The 20,878-nt window shown below is 38.8% G+C and overlaps 2 protein-coding genes across 2 annotated transcripts; both read left to right on the top strand.

Moving 5' to 3' along the window:
• Positions 1-10,230: 10,230 nt before the first annotated feature.
• LOC115377046 (butyrophilin subfamily 2 member A2-like) lies at positions 10,231-12,148 on the top strand. Its single transcript, XM_030076899.1, has 5 exons — positions 10,231-10,261; positions 10,392-10,733; positions 10,827-11,098; positions 11,213-11,248; positions 12,104-12,148. Exons 1-5 carry the CDS (start codon positions 10,231-10,233, stop codon positions 12,146-12,148), a joined length of 726 nt encoding a protein of 241 aa, XP_029932759.1.
• A 3,083-nt stretch (positions 12,149-15,231) lies between these two features.
• LOC115377045 (butyrophilin-like protein 10) lies at positions 15,232-17,645 on the top strand. The gene is made up of 6 exons (XM_030076898.1): positions 15,232-15,322; positions 15,716-16,057; positions 16,519-16,860; positions 17,098-17,376; positions 17,468-17,506; positions 17,635-17,645. The coding sequence occupies exons 1-6, from the start codon at positions 15,232-15,234 to the stop codon at positions 17,643-17,645; spliced, it is 1,104 nt and encodes a 367-aa protein (XP_029932758.1).
• Positions 17,646-20,878: the final 3,233 nt, after the last annotated feature.

Genomic DNA, 20,878 nt, shown 5'->3' with positions numbered 1-20,878 from the left:
TTCAAAGCAATATCTAGACTAAATTCAGCACTTTCATAACAAAAAATAAAACTAAATGAAAAGCACATTTCTGCACAAAGTCACTGAGATTCATTCTCCAACACCGTGTCTTTGTTGGGGGTCCGGCCAGAGGACTTCATCCATCTCACAGACAATATTTACTCAAACTTGGTTGGACTCTTTGTCCTGCTTCCCTCATAGTCATCCCATGAACAGGGACATGGTGTACAATAGTTGCCCAAATTTCATCAGTGACGATAGTTCTTGGTGTTCCTTGGCCTATTCCTCGTCCCCTTCCTCCTCGTCCACCACCTCTCATACGTACTCTTCCTCCTCTGCCTCTCTATATGTTTCTGTCCTGTAGATGGATGCACGTGCCACCTGAGCACTCTGAACCAACTTTTATCCTGCCCAACTGGTCTGATCATATCATTAGAAAAGTGTGTGTTCAGTTTTGAGTTGTTGTGTGTAAAACGTGACAGCTGTGTTGGAGTTGTGTTCACATTTAGCTGTCAGTGTTCACAGTTTTGCAACACGAGTGTATGGCAGTGTGAAATGTGTTGAGTAACTGAGAATGTGTTAAGGGTTTAGCAAAAAAGAGCAGATGAGTTTTGCAAAATCTGTCCAAGTACCTGAACAGTGTTTAAGGTTTAGCCAAAAGAATTTTTGACTGGAAAAATGAGTTTAGGCCTCTGAGAAATTGGTTCAGGGTATGGAGTTTAGTGTTTTAGCAACTGAGCAAAACTGTAAAATGTTAAGGGCGGTGACTACGATCCGTTCTTTCGGACTCCCACGGAGGTTCTCTTCCCTTTTGTTTTAGGGTTACTTTAGTGGGGTGGGGGTGGGGACTTTTGTTACAACAAAATGAGGCTTCATTCCCAAAATGTCAACAGAATGGGCAGCTTGCTCACAGGTTAATACTGAAAGTAGGCCTCATCACACTCCCTGGGAACATTATAAAACAAACAGGCTTCCTTCATAAATTGTGAACAGTGCTAGAAATGAATTGTCCACAGACTGAAAGTCAATAATTAGATAGAAGAATAATATTTTTCAATATATGACAGTGGCGAGCAGCACCTCACTCCCTTATCTGCCATTCCAGTAGATAAGCTGCAGTAGATGCGTCAGCTTGCCCTGTCTTCCAAGGCCAGGATCGCTATTTTGGTTATTACATTGGCTATTATTTAAAAAAAAAAAAAAAAAAAGGTTATGAAAAGGTCATGAAACAAGATGCTTCAGCTTCTACCCACAGAATGACCTGAGTGGTTTCACCAGCACGTAATACAACCGTGTTACTTCCATTTCACGGTGAGCTTTAGCTTTTTATTAACCACACAGAGACTATTTAAAAACATGCACCACCACCACTCATGCAAACTGCATCCTGAAGAGGACGGGGTAGAAAAGAGATGAAGGCAGTTTAACGGTTCCACTTCATTTGATCATCACTTTTGAATGTACACCGTGTTTATTGTCCTTATTCATGTACACAACCTGTTTGGATCTTAATTATGCATGTACAAAATATCTACATTAATGGACACAGTATTTTATTATGAATATATACAACATTGCAACTAATGGTCATAATATAATTTGGTTTGTAAACATCACTTATCTGGATACTTTCAGTATTTTTTTTTTTCAGCAAATACATGCAAATGTTGATTTGCAGATGGTTTTATAGACAATGTTGAGGTTTCTAACATGTTAATTTTAATCAATTTATTCTATGTGCAAAATGTGGTATGTTTGATTGTTTAATATTATAGCTGAATAATTTAATATCTCCGCCGCATGCTTGTGCAGGTTTGATGCTGGCCAGTTTCTGATGTTATTATTCCTGTACTGTATACCAAGCGTAAAAAATGGTGCCTTAGATTTACAATACTTCACCCAAAACCTCAAAAAATTAATGCGTACAAGTGCACAAAAAGCCACAAAATCAGTCTCTCCGTCAGCTGGCTGTCTCTTCCTACAAAGACCTGTAACACACACACAGGACACACCAAGACAACAGGCATCAAAAACATGAGAAATGATCTTACACAGCAACATTTTTTAAATGGTAACGAGCCACTTGAACCTCAATTTGGCCTTAAAAACTTCTAACAAAACTACAATATATGGGGTTAGATGTTACAACTGAACTTGCTCAATTTTTAAACAAATGACCTTATTGTAATCTAATCACACTAAGATATCGATTTGAAAAACAAGATTTTTTTTTCAGTTTTTTTTTTTTTTTTCTTTTTTTCGTAGTATATAATTTTAAGTGAATTTCAGGCAGGAATCCCCAGACTGATGCATCCCAGTACATCACCATCACAAGGTACCCCCTTTTTTTTCTTTGATGATTTTCCCACCTTCCTATCATCTTACAAGACAGAGATTTCATTAAAGTAGAGCAAAAGTTCAATATAAGACTCACCTAATGGATAACGGAGTAGAAATCGTCATCATTCGCTGAGAGTGGGTTGGTCATTCTTTCTGAGAAGGTGAACGCTCCGTGTTCTGCTATGGAAACAAATGCGATTATAATCGAATTTCTATACTGAGTGATGAAGCAAATGAAGGAAAAAAAATGTGGATCCCGGATGCTTTTATATACACCGCAGACAAGTATAGGACTGATGCTAAGATCATGTATTTAGGACAGGTTAAGCTTTAATAAACTGTTTTTTTGGGAAACTGGATTTTGATAGATTTGCTTTGCTTTTTATGGCTAAGCACGCAGTTAGGGGCTGGTGCACAGGAGCCACATATGTTTAATTTCCTGTTAGGGTGTTATTTTTCCCCATTTAGCACAACGTAGTGTCTGGTAAAGGCCACAGGAAACTTGAAAAACACCTGTCAGCTTTCACAAGTGTGGCCAATGAGAAGAAAGCAAACCATTTTTGCTGTGAACTTGTTGGAACATAAGTTTGAATATGGATTATGAACATTGGCGATGATATAATAAATGGATTATTGTATTCAAAGGACATGGGCACCAGAAATCTCACTTCCACTATCACAATTATCCTGGAACAGCAACGACATTTGGACATCTTGGTGCAATTATGTGAAAGTCACACGTTTCAATTGGCCATAGAAACCAAACTAAGCCAGCAAAGCCACCAGGAGTTCAAATAAATTGTTCGGACCTTGTCTCAATTTTTTTTTTTTTTTTTTTTGGTGCTATATTTTAATGTGTGCGATGTCGGCGAATGTCAAAATGTTTGCAAAGTAGAAACTTCACACCCAGATGGTAATTGAGGAGTGACCACGACACACAGAGTGCTGCAAATAACTATACAACCGTCATCTTGTATGAGGCGCACTGCACGAACTCACAGCTTCAAAGCTTGGTGAGAGGCTCTCAGGCTTTTTTCTGGCTGTGGTTTTCTCGTGTGGTTTGTGTCAGATAGGCTGAAATGATCACAGTCTGAGAAAACACCTCACAACTGTCAGTCCAAAATAACTCTGAGCTCGAGCTGCTCAACTTGAACTTTGTTGTCTAATTAAAGGTTCTACGTGCAGCATTTTGTGTCTCTCAAAATACCAACCATGTGTGCTTCTACCGGTCTGCAATAAATAAGTCACTGTGGCCTTTTGCTCCACAGGACGTAGAGACAAATCAGTGTAAAGTGGAAATACTAACATGAAGTACCTCTGTTCTGTCTGTGTTTTGTGACTGCAGCGTATGTCGCCTTGCGTGGATTGGCTTCAGCAGCCCCTCCAGACACTGAAAATACAATAAATATGACAATAAAATAAGAAAAAGGAAGCAACAAAAACAAAAACGCATTAAAACACGTGTACTTGTCAAATCAGTCACTGCGCAAAATATGACATAATCAATAAAGTAGTGATGGTGATTGGGAAGTAGCCACACAGTCTGTCGGTCCTGCTTCTTTCAGGAAACACCTTTAATATCTTGTTTGAAACTCCTTCTGCCATAAATCTGTTTTTTTTTTTTTAATTTTTTTTTTTAAATCAAAATTCCACGAAACTTCACCATATGAAGTTTGTGACATCCGTTGTGCTCATGTCCAAATCCACCCTAACCCTAACGTACACATGTAATCCGGGTTTGCGTATATGTGAGTGATACACAGTGGGATTACTACATTTGGACTATTGTATGAATTCCAGTTCCAGTTAATGGACAATTGAGCATACCGACATAAAACAAATAACATTAATGGCTAGTAGTTTTTTTTTCTTTTTCCTTGAACGGAAGTTGGGTGAGCTTACAGCTTTGCTACCTCTGGTCAAATCAGTACTTTGACATGAGCAATCGTTTATGATCACGTCACAACTACTGGCATCAACATCACACCGGGATTTTTGTGAGTCATTCCTGTGTGCAGTGGTGGCATTATTTTATTTTGAAAGGATCAATCAAAAGATCAATTAACACTAGAAGCGGGGGAAGTTGAGTTTGATTACAGCCCAGGTTCTTTACTTCATATCAACGTCCTCTCACTTCCCCCCTGTCCATCTTTCACTGTCCTCTAAAGCAGAAATATGTACAATTTTTTTTTACATGATCTTTGTTCCCACACTGACATGCTAAGAATCACAACCTTAAATTTGTAAAATGGTTAAAACACCTTTTGTCGCCATTCTAAATTGCTTGTTCAGATTCATACATGCATGGTTGCAGCATAGGAAGGTAGAAAGGATAAGATCATTTCAATAACAGCGAACCAGTGCACTGATGTGTGTTTGGTGCTGCTCACCTGATCGATGGGCTTGTCCCGACTCTGATCCCAGGGTTTGCGTCTGTAAGGAACGGCAGACCGCAACTGGAGGTCATGATAGGAAAAAAAGACCAATATTGATCATTAACAGGTTGTTGGTTCAGCAGGAGTTAGCAGAGGAATTAGCTGCAAAAGTCCTCGGCATCAATTCTCCCAGTGCTATGTGATGAAAATAAAAAAGATTAATCCCACAGACCAAACTCACAAACTTTGTAACCCTCATCGTATACATTAAAATAAATAAATTAAAAAAAAAAATCAGTACCTTTGTGTCTCCCAAAGTAAAGCAGTGCCACCAGGCCGACCACCAACAGCAGAGCCACAGGTACAGCAGTGACAACAGTCCATGGGAACGGATGAGCCTCTTTATGAAGGGCTGGAAAACATAGAGCATATATATATGGTGTGAGACATGGTTGTGTATTAACACTGAAACGTGCAGCTTTGGGGAAGGATGAGTATCCTTGTGAAGTGTTGCACAGATGGCAGACCGTGCTCTAATTCAAGGAGACATGTATCTTCATGCTTTGAAACATTTTGAAAATTTTGGAGCGTTGGAGGTCAAATAAAAATATTACAAGTGTAGCGGTAAAAGGGAGGCAGTAAAAGTGAAATCTACTTCAAGCAAATTTCAGAATCAACAAACGGTGCTCGCACATGTATCATATCTTCATTTAAAATGGCTGATATTTATTTTTTTCTTGCCGTCCTTCCATTGGTTGACTTACACTGTGTTAGGTTAGATACAGGTGTAAAGAAAAGCACTTAAAACATCCTGTTATTTGTTACCGTTTGTTACAGTATTTTAATATTTGTTGCAGTTTGTGTGGTGCCATCAAAAGTTAAGGACAAGCTCAAGGCTAGCTGAGGAGGCGGGTCATGATCAGGCATGAACATGACTTTTTTTTTTTTTTTTTTTTTTAGCCCCTTTCTCTGCACTAGAAATCTGGAAAGCCATTTAGTCCAGTGTTGAGTCGAAAATGTTGTTCGGAAAAAGAAAAAGAAAAAATAGGCCAATGGAATGTAACAATTTCCTTGATTTCATATAGATTTCATATAGATTTTTCAGTCAAGTGCATGAAACATGGTCATGGAAAAAGGAAAGTACCGTGTCAACATAAATTGTGATGTGTCACCTCTGACATCCAGCCAGCTCTCTGGTGATTCTCCAGAGTCAGAGAAGCTGCACTTGTAGAAACCTTCATGAGACTTGGAGACGCTGTGGATGGTCGTCTCTCCTGTGAAGCTGCTCCTCATGAAGACGCCATTTTTATAGAATTCAGTTCTGAAGCTGGCGGGAGTGGTCTTGTTCCTACAGCGCAGAGTGACATCACTTCCCTCCGTCACAGGGAGGACAGGACTCTCCAGGATCACAGAGCCAACTGAGCAACATGTGTTTTACAAATATTATACTGACAATCCTGTCACATGCAATTAACAATTTAGGCATGAGGATGACCAAACGAAGCACTTCGAGCACTTTAGATGCCAGGGAAGCTCATTTTCACTAAACACTCTCCCTTTTTAAAGCCTTTAACAAAGCCTGAAAACTTGAAGTCACCTGAAAGAGAGCCAGTACATTTCAGTATTTCTTTTTCCTTTCCTTTCCTTTCCTTTTTTTTTTTTTTTTTTTTTTTGAATATCTGCCCTCACGCACCAAAAAAGATTTTTCATAGTTTTGGCATGCATTTTTCAGCCTGGAGTGTTACTTTTTTTGTGTTAAAAATGGCGGTGGTATTCAAATTTTGAGTACATTATTAGGAATCCCACCAGAGTTCTGGCCAAGATTAGCCCACTTGGTTAGGGTTATGGTTGGATGAGGGCTTATGGGTAATGAATGAGAAAAAGTGCCAGTGTGTCCTGTCCAGAACTGAGGTCATATCCATAATAACGTGGTGGTACTGCTTGCATTAAACCATAGTTACTATAAACATACCTGTGATGGCGATGTTGACAGCGTGGCTTATCGCTCCCTTTTCATTCTCACACCAGTATTCTCCACTGTCCACTGCATAAGCACTTTCAATGGAGCAGGAGGAGCCATTCGATGTTTCCCAGTTAGTGGGACATGCTTTAAATTTTCCCCTGATCCTCCTCATCACTCTCCATCCAGCGGAGCCATCAAGCCCCTCGCAATTAAAAGACACAGGTTCGTAAAGAAAGAGCTGCAGTCTGTTTGGATCAACATGGAGAAGAGCTGCATCTGAGGAAGAGACAGAGAGAAATCTGAGATTTTATTCCCAAATGAAAGGAAAGAAAGACTCTCTGTGTTGCAAAAAATAAAAGTTAAATGAAATAATGAAATGCAAGCTATTTTAAAACTTACTTTGTTAACCACAAGCTAAATAGGCTGTCCAGTTTTCTAGTTAGTAACTCTGTTTGCAGTTTGATAAAATATTAACTATTGATGTTAATTTTTTCTGTGTTTTATATTTTGAGACAATCCATGCAGGCTGTTTTCCTCTTAATCTTGGATTTTCTTGCCAAGAAGCACAGTCAGGTATTTCATCTTAGCCTATTAAGCATGGTTTGGGCCTGAACTCTTTACAAAATACAAAACTTGGTCAGCTTGTTCACAATTAAGTACATTTATTCATTTTTTTAAAAAATCTGCATCCACAGAGAGACACAACAGATATTTCAGGCATGTCACATTTGCAAGCAGAATATTTACATAAACCTGGCTTTGGTTTGCAAATAGAGCAAAGTATTACTCAAAAAGCTGACAAAAATGTTAATAATGTATATATTTGCACACAGATGATTATTTATTGGCAACTCACCACTTTTCTGAGTATAACAGCCACGCTGAATTTGTGCAACCAGCAGCATCAACACATTCATAACTGGACAAAAGAAGACACAGGGAGATAGTGACCTGTGATGCTGGTGATCTAAAAACCTGATATATGGCTTAATAACAGGTAAACAAAAGAAAGAACGAACTGAACATCCTCTGAAGGCTAATAAGAGGTGTGCTGACATCTAAATATAAATATACCTAATATCCTTTTGACACCTTTGTTAACATCCAGGAAATTCAGAGATTCAACCAGAGGCCAAACAATACATTATGTGATTTATAACTATCAGTATTTCTGAAAGCTTTGACACATGACTGGCAACTTCAACTTCAGGCTCCTTGTTTTCTGGTTTGTGAAGCTCCAGAGAGATGAAGCAGGGAGTCGGTACTCACCCAGTGTGAGGCAGACAGCTGTGACCTCCATGCTGTCTTGCTGCTGACTGTCTGAGCATCAGACTGAACATCAGCTCAGAGCTGCCTCCTCTTCCTGTGCAGCTCATCTCTGCTGCTGATACATCAGCAAAACTAAGGTCGAGGTCAGGAGGTGAGCAGAGCTGCTCTGGAGGCAGAAATCACCTCACAGGCTGAGCTACAAACTCAACATGCAGAGTCAAAGGTTTCCTTGTTTCACTGGCAGCCCAAGACATCCAGGACACTGAAGGACAATTTATAGATATAAAGTTTTATCAACCTCTCTCTCTCTCTCTCTCTCTCTCTCTCTCTCTCTCTCTCTCTTTCTCTCTCTCGATCTCTCTCTCTCACGCACGCACACACACACACGCACACACACACACACACACACACACACACACACACACACACACACTCATCCTTCCTCTCTTTCACTCCTCTCACAAACCTACACCCCCTCACTCACTCATGCAGGTAAACACATGAAAGAAGTGCTACTCTGCCCCCTGCAGTAAATCAGCAGTTTTAGTTTTTGTTACAATGCACAGGACAATGCACACATGTAGTCACACATAGTATTAACAAAACAATAAGAATAACATCTATATTGCACACACTGAGCTTCTCAACTTGTGATAAAAGCAGAAATATAACAGTTTAACGATACATAAATATGCAACAAACTACCTAACTAACTAAATAAGTTTACACACATTCACAGAGCAAGAACAGAAAATTAAAAGTGTAACCAGACTAAAGTGGTGGATACAGCTTGGAAACGTACTTGATTACATTAGCTGATGTCAGGAATGAAATCAAATTTCATGCCCTGAAATCTTATTTTCTTTAAAAACAGTCTTTCTAGATATTATATTACCACCTGGCATGCAGCTGGCCAACATATTTTTTATTGTTTTATTTGAGGACTATGGCCATGTAGCTTCCTTTCCTCTGAGGTGACTTTGCATGTTTTATTATTTATTCCCTAAATTAATTCTTTATTTAAAGGCCTTATGCAGGCTATACTTAAGTCCCCCTGGTGTTTGATGCAGCTGTAATCTAACAGACATGTGCATTAATCTGGGCTGCAGGCAGAAAAGCACAAACACAAATTAAGTGGCAGTATGAAGGCGTGACTATTTTTTAAATTATTATTTTTTATTGTTTTATTTGAGGACTTTGGCCATGCAGTTTACTTTCCTCTGAGGCAGCTGGAGGTGACTTGAGCAGACGTACAACAGGTATGTATGTTTTTGTCATTATCATTTTTTTAAAAGTCATTTTTAACAGATTTTCTCATATGCATGCATTCATAGTAACAATAATAACCTTGAAATAACCACAAAATTACACGTGGGATACAGAGTTAATAGTAATTTTGTCGTTCACAGTAAGTGAAAGTGCTTACTTCTGCTTTAAGCAAACAAGTTATGAAACAACGGCGTTTGGATTCACATTTGGGTCTATTTAAAATTACATAAACTTGTCCATTAATGGATTAACCAGCAAGGCGGGCTGTTGGCTAAATTACTTCTTACATTATTTTTTCGGCGCTCACTCTGAGCGACTGGTTGGTTGTTATGCTGCACATTACCTGCAGCGTAAAGGTGGATGATCTAGAAGGACAGCTAGGCCTGCTTCTGTATTGGTTGCATACTCAGGCATGCATTCATTCATTTGTATATATAAATATCTATATGTATATATATGTATATGTATATGTAAATATTTTTTCTTGACATGTTTTTTTTGTGAATTAACACTTTACATTTGATTCATGTCGATTTTCAGAAGTTAAGGATGCTTCACCTGAAGGATGGACTGTCCCTTAAGTCTCAGCTCAGCATCTTCTCCTTGGATTTCCATCACATTTTGGTCTTTTTTCTTCTAACACACTCGTGTGCAGGTAAACTACAGAAAAACACACCCAGAAAGTCATTTTGGCATTTTTAAAGACAAAACGTCACAATATGTGCCACATGGAATCTTTTCAGATCAACACATTTTGCTTGTAAACCACATACATACGTGTTCACAGAATAACACACTCAAACTCAAGCTAAAACACCTAATAAAAACGTTTTACCTGTCAGTCAGTGGATGTGCTGCATGCTAGCTGTGCCCTTGCATGAATGTGACAAAGTCAAATTTGAACTTTCCAAAAAGGCAAGGCATGCTATGCCACCATTTTGGCTGCAGTCTTGTAGCTCAGCCTTCATTAATGTCCTGGAAAACCACAGTCAGATCAGCTCGGTGCAGAACACCATGAATGTCATGTACTGTCAGCTTTCAGTAGGTACACACCATGTGCAGCAGCAATGATTAATACTTGTTTCATTTCCATTCACACACAAAGCCTCACAGAGCTGAATCAGCTCTGGCAGTTCTCAGAGGAAGAAATACAAAACAAACCTGTTTCTTCCCAGGTCAGCCTAGGCTGCTTGGTCCTCCTCAACCAATAGTGGCGATACTTGGTGATGATGTCACTTTGCGATGCCACCTGCAGCCTGCCTGGGATGTCAGTACCAGGACAGTGGAGTGGGCAAGACCAGACCTGGAGCCCAGCTTTGTCCATGTGTGGCGTAATGGTCCGGATCCTCTGATTGATCAACATCCGTCCTACAAGGGCAGAACGTCTCTGATCATGGACAAACTGAAGCATGGAGACGTTTCACTGAAACTCTCTGAAGTGAAACTCTCTGATGAAGGAAAATACAGATGCTTTATTCCTACACTGTCTAAAGAAACTACAGTGGAGCTTGTTGTTGGTAAGTGGACAAATTCTCAATGTGAATGCTTTTTTCCACACCCCATTTCCATTTGAGCCACTAATTTTATCCTTCCATCTCCCTCCTCATCAGGTGCTGCCTCCTTTCCTGTCCTCAACGTGAGCAAAAGCAGCAGTGGAGTGGTTTTAGAGTGTGAAAGTAAAGGCTGGTACCCAGAGCCTGAGCTGTTTTGGCTGGACGCTGAGGGAAAGCTCCTCTCTGCTGGAGCTCCAGAGACAGTCAGAGGTCCTGATGGCCTCTATACTGTCAGCAGCAGAGTGACTGTGGAGAAGAGCCACAGCAACAGTTTCACCTGCAGGGTTCAGCAGCTCAGCATCAACCAGAGCAGGGAGATGACGATTCATATTCAAAGTAAAACTGTTTTTTTTTTTTTGTTTTTTATTTATGGCATTACATTATCAACTATGAACAACTGACATCATGTTTTACATAAAATCCATGCTGTTCTGTGTTTTATCGTTTCAGATGATTTCTTCATTGACACACCTACAGCTGTTTCTAATTGTCTTGCTGCTCATATCGTCATCAGCTTTGCTGTTGTCTTCTTGTGTCTTGGAATTGCCTTTTTCGTTTATAAATGGAGACAAAACAAACTTGGTAATTTTTCTTCTCATTTTGTAATGTGAACTTATTATCACAGCTTTTCATAATAATATTAATATGTAGGATTTCATTACAAAACATCAATAAAACACACACATCAGTAATTATTCAGTTAAAAGGAAAAAAAAAAAACTGGCAACACAAAAATGCTTGTGATTAATAAGATTTTATTGTAGAGAAAAAAAAGTAACCACATCTTTCCAAGTTGATTTTTACTTTCAAGCCAACAGTCATTTTGTCAGTAAATATGTTCATTTCATGTACATTGTACACTAAAACGCTTCATTTGCTGTAATATGTTCCTTTGAGGCAACTAAATGGGTTGTATGTATTTTTTAATCAGGGGTTCAAGGACCAACAGCGTTGCATGTCTCTCATGATTCTGCTGTTTATTATTCCTGCTTCTCAACTAAAAAAAACAAACAAAAAAAAAAAACAGACTTTGCAGATAGGTTGAAAATGCTACTCAGGCGGACAACAGTCCTAGAACACACCAAAACCATGAAATTAAATTAAATAAAATTAAATTAAATTATGTAGTCCAAACTGGCAGAAATATTTTCCAATTACATCCATAATGCTGTCATTTCACTGTAAAATCATATATTTTAGCTTTAACATCACACGTCTGCTGTGCTCCTTTATCTGTCTTCAGTTTCTCACCTTTTTCTCCACAAAAGGTCAACACTGTAAAGCAGGTTTGACTTTCAGCTTTAACACTGTTTCCTGCTTCTGTTTTCACACAGAGACCAAGACCCAGCAGAGAGAAGGAGACAAGACTAAATCTGTGAGAAACAACGTGGAACGTGAGGTTCTGATGGGCAGAGAAAGAAACAGAGAAGCAGACACAAAAAATTCAAAACTTGAAGAGCAACAGAGGCAAGAGAATAAAGAGAAACAGGAACTGGAGAAACAAATAGAGACACTCAAATCACAGCTGGAGGAGAAGGAGAGAAACCTCCAGGAAATGAAAACACAGAAAGAAGCTGCTGACAAAAATGAAAATGAATACAAACTGTGTATACGAAAGACTTACAGGGCTCTAATTGACAGAAGAGCACAACTTGAGAGAGAGCAAACGGAAGTTGGATCGAGTTTGATTTTCCGCAACAAAGCAGAAAAGATAAAGCACCTGAAGGGGGCATGTGATGAGATACAGAAAGTGATTGCTGAATTTCATAAAGGATTTAATAAATCCACACTGGACTAACAGCCTCCAGCTGACCTACACGCAGCATTTAAATTTGTTTTCAGTGACCTATTGGGTTGTAGGGCTGCAGCCGATACAGTACAGTTAGAAACTGGCTTTAAAATGACCAACCTGTTCATCCTTGTCCTTTCAGTTTCCCAGTTCATCCTGATCTTTCATTGGTTTGGAGATTTGGGGGTTGAAGGTTTTTATTGGGATATTTTTTTTTCTTTCTATAAGCTGTCAGCACCAGTTCAAATCCCACTAGATGTGCAGCACATCTGGAGATTAAAGTTTGGCTCATTTATCTTCTTTTTTATGAGTCTTCAGAATTTCAAAGCAAGAGCAGCAGCAGAGTTTGGTCACTGCAGCTGTTCAGGAAAGTGCAGTGACTTCAACCGTTCACTGTATGTGTGTGTGTGTGTGTGTGTGTGTGTGTGTGTGTGTGTGTTAAAACTGTTGATGAAGCCTTTCTGTGCTGTTGATTTAAGATCCAAGAAGCAAAAAGCAGGAAAACCAGAGAAAGAATAAAATCCTATCATTTAACTGTTGAAACTGCTTTAATTTAATTTAATAGATTGTTGTTATTAGATTTAATTAACTTGTTTGTACAGTCCGTGTTGTAAATGAGGATCTCCATCAACTGATCTTTAGGGTTTGGAAAGATGAATGAATGAATGAACGTGTGATGATAAATAAGAAGACCATTTTCAATCCCAATGTCACATCACAATTGTTTAGTTTAGATACTGTATGTTTACAGTTTTCATTGGATGGTATTTATGTTTGTATTTTTTTATTTTTGGTCACATTGCTTATTGTCTTCTTTTTATGTAATGTTTTTTTATGTAATCGTTCCTTGGTGAGTAAGGCTGTCTTTGCTCTTTATCAAGTTTTCCTTGTGAGCTTCATTTTGTTTATTTGTGTATCAGTAAATACACAGAACTTGGGTCATTGTGAATGAATGACTAAACATACCTTCACTAAATATACCTTCATTATCCTCGCTGGTGATTTTTTTTTTCAGACAATATCTGATGCAACCCTGTAAACTGTATGATTTTTTTTTTTTTTTTTGATGAACGCTTCCATTCCGTTGGGAACAAAGTCACACTGTTGTGGCTCATGTTTCATGGACTTTCGATGTGATCGGTGCCTGTAGTATTTTATGATAGTGATATTCAGTATCGGTTACCTAGCAACGGGCAAGTCCAAAGTTCACTGTCATACGGGTTATGAGTCTGTATTCTGCAAGATTAAATACAGGCAAATTGCATGTTTTTCCCCTCATGTTGTGTGCAGTTTTATTATGTATCTAAAAGTTTCCCTGCCACTGAACATCGTGGGTCATTCTTTACTGAAGAGCTGAGAATTTAATTTGTATGAGATTTAATGAAGAGTTTTAGTTTCCAAGTGATGGTTTCAATGTTTTTTATGATACCTTGAAAATGATAAACATCCGTGGGAACAACCGTAATTCTGCTGTAAAATAATGGTTGCACTAAATGCATGAATAAGAAAGAAATTCTTGCTGTCAGTGGCTTCAGAAACTGGGCTGAAATGAGTCAAAGTCAGTATGAGTCCAACTTTTTTTTTGTTTACACATCCACAAAATTGTAAAATAACAAATACACTCAGCAGTGTTGAGCTATGATATAAAGTGTTCATGCATGTTTTCAGTATTAATGTGTTCTTATAGTCTAAAATCCAGACATGCACATTAATCTGGGCTGCAGCAGACAGACAGGGAAATAAAAACAAAGGAACCTTCCCGCCTGTGCAGGTCAGCAGGAGGAATGTCCTTTACTTGGTTGTATAGCTTTTTTTTTTTTTTTTTTTTTTTTATTGAGGACTTTGACCACATGATTTTCCCTTCTCCATGACTCTATGACTCTGTGAGACGTTGCTGCAGGTATGTACAGAGTTTTTTTTATGATTACATGAAATAATCTCTACATGATTCGCCTAAGTTTTAATCAAAAGAAAACCAGTATTGCGTATTTGTTGGAATAAAAGCCAAAGTCTAACATCTTCTGTGAACCTCAGCTGTTTAATCACACTCAAAGCTGTATATGCATGAAATATGATACCCAAGAACTGAAATTGAAATTTAATCAGTATTTAATATTTTAAAGAGACTCCAAGTGATTTTGTGCAGTCGAAGACAAAAGAGTGCCTTGCAGTCTCTCAGCAAATGAAAGTGAAAGTATCCTGTTGTTCTCAGACTCTGTTCATATTTCACAGTGAAGGACCCACAGAATGTGATCTGGTTTGTTTTTCAACACTGTGTAAGTGTTAGGTTTGAAATATGTCTCCCATGTCAGGATTTATTTAAGTTTAATTCATAAAGAATTCCTGGGATAAACACAGACCTGAAAAAGCATACAGGACTGATCAGCAGAGGGCGCTGTTTGATAGATTTGATAGTCATGACACCTCTTAACTTTCCTGTTATTTTATTTATTTATTTATTTTTTATGTTTTATGTGATTATTATGTGCTTAGGATTCTTAGTCTTCATCTGATTTCTGATTGCTTCAAGAGAAATTGGTTCAACACATTGTACAGTGTGTATTATTGATGATTTCCATTAAAACTTCCATTAAACTTGCGAATTTCCTTCGGGATGAATAAAGTATCTATCTATCTATCTATCTAGTTTCTGTCAGTTTCCAGAAGTCAAGCATGGTTCATCATGAGGAAAGACTGCCTGTTAAATCTCAGCTCAGTGTCTTCAGCGCCTCAGTGTTTCTTCTTCTAACACACACCTGTGCAGGTAAGTGAACACCAGCAATGCCTTGAAGTGTGTGTTTGCAGGTAAAAAGATCATGATGAGACTTTAGATCTAATGTGATGTAAGTTAATTTTTAGGTAGCTAGCATTACCTAGCTAATACTGAGCTGGTGAGCTAATAGCAAACTTCCTCAGGAAACGGTCCTTTGGGTTGTATCAGAGGGTTGGAACAAACAACCTATGTGGTAGTTTGGGTTGGAGGACTTGTTGCTCCGTTCAATTTAAGTAGAAAAGATGGTGATATGTGTTATAGCCTTACGGTGTTTCACCTGTTCAGTCAATTCTCATAGCAAAACAAAACAAAACAAAACAAAACAAAACAAAACAAAACAAAACAAAACAAAACAAAACAAAACAAAGTTTAATTTCTTCCCAGGTCAGTCTCTGCTGATTGGTCCACCTCAGCCAATAGTAGCAATAGTTGGCGATGACACCATCTTGCCGTGCCACCTGGAACCTGCCGTGGCTGTTATTGGCAGGACAGTGGTGTGGACGAGACCTGACCTGAAGCCCAGCTTCGTCCATGTGTGGCGAGAAGGTGTGGACCTTATAGTTCACCACTACCCGTCCTACAAGGGAAGAACGTCTCTGTTCACGGACAAACTGAAGCATGGAGACGTTTCACTGAAACTCTCTGAAGTGAAACTCTCTGATGAGGGAAAATACAGATGCTTCATTCCTTCACTGGGTAAAGAAACTTCTGTAGAGCTTGTTGTTGGTAAGTCATTCTTACTGTATGTTTTTTTTTCTTCTTTTAGTCATTCAAACATTGGTTTTGCAACAAACAATCCTATTTTTACAATCATATAGCCCTTCACACTCTGAACTGCCCAATGCCATTCGACTGCCATTTTGAAATTCCTACTAAATTTGAACTTTCCAAAAAGACAAGGCACGCTATGTGACCATTTTGGCTGCAGTCTTGTAGCTCAGCCTTCATTAATGTCCTGGAGAACCACAGTCAGATCAGCTCGGTGCAGAACACTGTAAATGTCATATACTGTCAGCTTTCAGAAGGTGCACACCATGTGCAGCAGCAATGATTAGCACTTCAGCACTTCTTTAGCACTTCTTGGCGCTGCCAAGAGTGTGTTGTGATGGACCCAAAGCCTTACAGAGCTGAATCAGCTCTGTCAGTTCTCAGAGGCAGAAATACAAAACATACCTGTTTCTTCCCAGGTCAGTATCAGCTGATTGGTCCACCTCAGCCAATAGTGGTGATACTTGGTGATGACGTCACTTTGCCATGCCACCTGGAGCCTGCCAGGGATGTCACTGCCAGGGCTGTGGAGTGGACGAGACATGACCTGAAGCCCAGCTTTGTCCATGTGTGGCGTGAAGGTCTGGAACTTCTGATTGATCAACACCCATCCTACAAAGGCAGAACGTCTCTGTTCATGGACAAACTGAAGCATGGAGACGTTTCACTGAAACTCTCTGAAGTCAAACTCTCTGATGAGGGAAAATACAGATGCTTCATTCCTTCACTGGGTAAAGAAATGACTGTGGAGCTTGTTGTTGGTAAGTGGACAAATTTTCATTGTGTTCGCTTTTTTTAATTACACAAGGCACAATCATTACTTTAAAAGGCACACACACACACACACACACACACACACACACACACATACACACACACACACCCACCTTGGGGAAAATTATATCGACTTACATTTGTTTCCTGGATGCTGTTGCAAATGTCATGTACCATTTCCATTTGAGCCACTAATTGTATCCCTCCATCTCCCTCCTCATCAGGTGCTGCCTCCTCTCCTGTCCTCAATGTGACCAAAAGCAGCAGTGGAGTGGTTTTAGAGTGTGAAAGTAAAGGTTGGTACCCAGAGCCTGAGCTGTTTTGGCTGGACGCTGAGGGAAAGCTCCTCTCTGCTGGAGCTCCAGAGACAGTCAGAGGTCCTGATGGCCTCTATACTGTCAGCAGCAGAGTGACTGTGGAGAAGAGCCACAGCAACAGCTTCACCTGCAGGGTTCAGCAGCTCAGCATCAACCAGACCAGGGACACACACATCCACTTTCCAGGTCAGAAGGGTTTTGATGAATCTGTGACACGGGCACTTGATCACATTAGTTTTATACAAATGCCATGCTCTTCTTTGTTTTATTATTTCAGATGATTTCATCCTGTCTCCTGTTGTTTCTGACGCCATTGGTTTGTCTGTTGTCTTCCTGTGTTTTGTTGCTGTTGTCTTTGTTGTGTGGAAATGGAGGCAAAACAAAATCAGTGAGTCACAAATTCATTTTTTCTTCTCTGTTCTTCATGTCGTGTTTCTCTCACAGTGCGAGTATAGTGACAGTTTAAAATGAAATTTCCTCCATTTCCCTCACTCAGTGTAAGAAGAAGTTTTACCCAACGGTCACTGCGTAATTTTTCAGTTCTTGTTATAACATTATTTAAATCTTACTGTTTTCCAAAGAAATTATTGTGATAAGGAGAAGAAAAAAAACGTCCTGGGTTCAGTTTAATTTCATGGCAGGCTTCAATTTGGGGGAAAATGTGTCATTTTTTATGGCTTATACCTCAGTTGGACTTAATACGCTTCTATAGAGCATGTAAATGACTGCCTGTGCTCTAATTTCAATCACAACTTATCGTCACCAGCACATGTCTGTTGTAGATCCATATATCTCAATAAAATTTATCTAATGCAGTTTATTGTGTCTGTGTGCAACACAGAGACCCAGATGCACCGTGAGGATGAAGCTGGACAGACAGGAGAAGAGAAGACCAAAGTCATAAGTGATAACATAGAACTTCAGTGCCTGATGGAGGGAAAAAGAGATGATCTGGAGATGGAAAATGAAAATGTTCTGGGGGAGCAGCAAAAGAAAGAAATCGCTGAACTGGAGGAGCAGAGGGAGACCATCCAGTCACTACTCAAAGAGGCAGAGAGACAGAGGGAGGAAAACGACAAGAAGCTTAAGATGGCAGATACAAGAAAACATAATATGAGAAAAAATACAGACTTAAAAAAACAACAAACTGCAGCAGAGAAAGAGGAAGATGAAGACAAGATGTTTCTTTTAGAGGCCAAAGATGATCTGGAGAAAAGAAAGGCAAATCTTCAGAACTGGTTACGGGAGACGGAGAAAGCACTGGAAAGCAAAATAGGCAATGTTACTGAAACAACAGGCAGGGAGAGGAAACAGAGAATCAGAGGGAGCAAATCAACACGAAGTTGAAGGAAACAGTGGAACAGAAAGACGAGGGAGAGAGAAAGAGAGTCACCAAAACTAAGGCCATGTCCATTGACTTCAGGCAGCAACCTTCATCCTCCCCAACTATTACCAAGGGGCAGGTGGTCGAGTCAGTACCTGGGGACTGTTATTGATAAAAAACTTGAATTTTAATGACAACACTGACATGCTTTGCAAGAAGTCCTTCTTCCATGTGGATCGGACCCTCATGACCCTTTTTTTTTTTTATGAATCTTGTATTGAATTTGTGCTCACCTTTTTGTTGTTGTGCTGGTATGGGAACCGTGGTATCAGATCAAAAAAAATTATTTATATGTATTTACTTATATTTACTTAAATTTATGTATATTTGTATCCTTGTGTGCTTGTTTGTGTATGTGTTCTTGTTGGAAAACTAACTGCCCCCCCTTGGGGACACAAATTGGTTGGAGTTTGAAAGATGAAGTTGGATCAGCAGCAGGGAGTGAAATCCAGTGTGGATTTTAACAAGAGAAAAAACAAACATCTGCAAGAGCAGCAGGAGAAAGATGAGGTTGCGTTGGGAGAGCAGCTAACAAAAGAAGCACAGGTAGTAACAGAAAAGGCACGTCAGAGGAAAGAGGGTGAAGTTACCAGAATGCCAGAGAGGAAGAGGGAAGAGGAGAAGCAAAAGAAAATCCACATGAAGATACTCAGAATATTTAAGGAAAAGAGGAGCCTTAAATCAGTCCGTGGTCAAGAAACAGAGAGGGAGGGAGAGCAGCTAGAGAAATCCCTCATGGATTTGAAGAAGAGAGAAGCAGAGAGTCTGATGCTGTGCAGATCAGCTGCTTCATTGTTTTCTACAAAGATGGATCCTCAAAAGGAGAGACGACCACCAGCACCTTTTAAAATCAGTTCTGATCAAGACTTTCTGTGCTGTGAGGAGATAATCCTGATCTGATTTAGAGGAACTTTGGAGAATTTAACCTTTGTGAGATTTTATAGAGAACTGTAGTTTCCTATTTCACAGTACAGCTATAACTTTGTGGTAAGACTAAAGGAATGAAAGAATCTGTAAATCATTGAATAAATAAATAAGAAATGTCACAAGAATTGTCTCTATCTGCACCGGAATTGGCCTAAAAGAAACAGTAAGAGTCCAACTTTTTTTTTTTTTTTTTTTTTTTTTTTTTTTTACATGTCCCTAAATCAACAAATACAGTCAGCTTATTAATTAATGATCAATAGTGACATGCATGTTTTCAATTTTACTCTATTATCATAGTCTAAAATGTAGACGTGCACTTAAATCTCTTGCAGATAAACAGGAAAGTGAGCATGCATGACAGCCCTGTGCATGTCAGCAGGAAGAGTTTACTTGTTTTTTTTTTTTTCTTTCATTGCTTATCTTTTTATTCATGGCTCTGGCCACATTTCCTTCTCGGCAGTGACTGTGAGACATTGCAGCAGGTATGTACTGTGTTCTTTTCTTTTTTAAAAAAAATATACATTAAACAAACTATACATGATTCACTTGAGATTTAATTAAAAGAAAAACAGTGTTGCCTACTTGTTGGAATAAAAGCTGCTCTGTCATCACAACTAAATTCAATACTGTGCAAGTGTTAGGTTTGAAATTTGTCTCCTACGACGTCAGGATTTATTTCATTTTAATTCATAAAGACACAGACCTGAACATGACCTGAACATGCTTTACGGACTGACCAGCAGAGGGCGCTGTTTGATAGGTTATTCTTACCCAAGGTAAAATCGGTACATTGATAAACTCAAGAACAGCTTTATTCCAATATAAAATGAAATCAAACAAAATGAAATGGAATAAAATAAAATAAGCAAATAAACAGATAAGGTTATTGTGACAATATAATTGTTGGCCCAAGTGAACCAGAGGTGTCAGTAACTCAGTTCCTGCTGTTTTTATCAGTCCAGTTTTTTGAGCACAAAGATTTATGAGTGAAAACTCACAAAACCTCATAATTTTCTTTAGTTTGAATTAGTTTGAATTACTGTGTTATCGATGATTACATTAAAAACTATGATACCTTTATAAAGGTGTCATAGTTCCTGAAAATAATAAACATCCACGTGAACAACTGGAATTCTGCTGTAATACAATGGTTGCACTGAATTAATAAATAAATAAGAAAGAAATTCTAGTTGTCATTGGCTTCAGACCACAAATATCAGCACCAAACCTGGAATGAAATGAGTTATTATTAGTTAAACCTTTTTTGTTTACATATCCACAAATCGCACAACCACAGCAGTCTTCAATTATGATATAAAAAGTCATAAATGTTTTCATTATCAAAGTATTATTATAGTCTAAAATCCAGACATGCAC

This window comes from Myripristis murdjan, chromosome 18 (assembly GCF_902150065.1).
Source record: "Myripristis murdjan chromosome 18, fMyrMur1.1, whole genome shotgun sequence".
NCBI classification, from domain to species: domain Eukaryota; kingdom Metazoa; phylum Chordata; class Actinopteri; order Holocentriformes; family Holocentridae; genus Myripristis; species Myripristis murdjan.
The sequence above is the reverse complement of the archived record's forward strand: the minus strand, read 5'-3'. Positions and strand labels throughout refer to the sequence as shown.

Coding starts and splice junctions, on each gene's coding strand:
- LOC115377046 (XM_030076899.1), top strand. CDS start 10,231: ATGAATGTCATGTACTGTCAGCTTTCAGTAG. Junction 10,262..10,391: donor GTACTGTCAGCTTTCAGTAG/GTACACACCATG, acceptor GTTTCTTCCCAG/GTCAGCCTAGGCTGCTTGGT. Junction 11,249..12,103: donor TCATTGACACACCTACAGCT/GTTTCTAATTGT, acceptor GTTTTCACACAG/AGACCAAGACCCAGCAGAGA.
- LOC115377045 (XM_030076898.1), top strand. CDS start 15,232: ATGGTTCATCATGAGGAAAGACTGCCTGTTAAATCTCAGCTCAGTGTC. Junction 15,323..15,715: donor TCTAACACACACCTGTGCAG/GTAAGTGAACAC, acceptor ATTTCTTCCCAG/GTCAGTCTCTGCTGATTGGT. Junction 16,058..16,518: donor TTCTGTAGAGCTTGTTGTTG/GTAAGTCATTCT, acceptor GTTTCTTCCCAG/GTCAGTATCAGCTGATTGGT.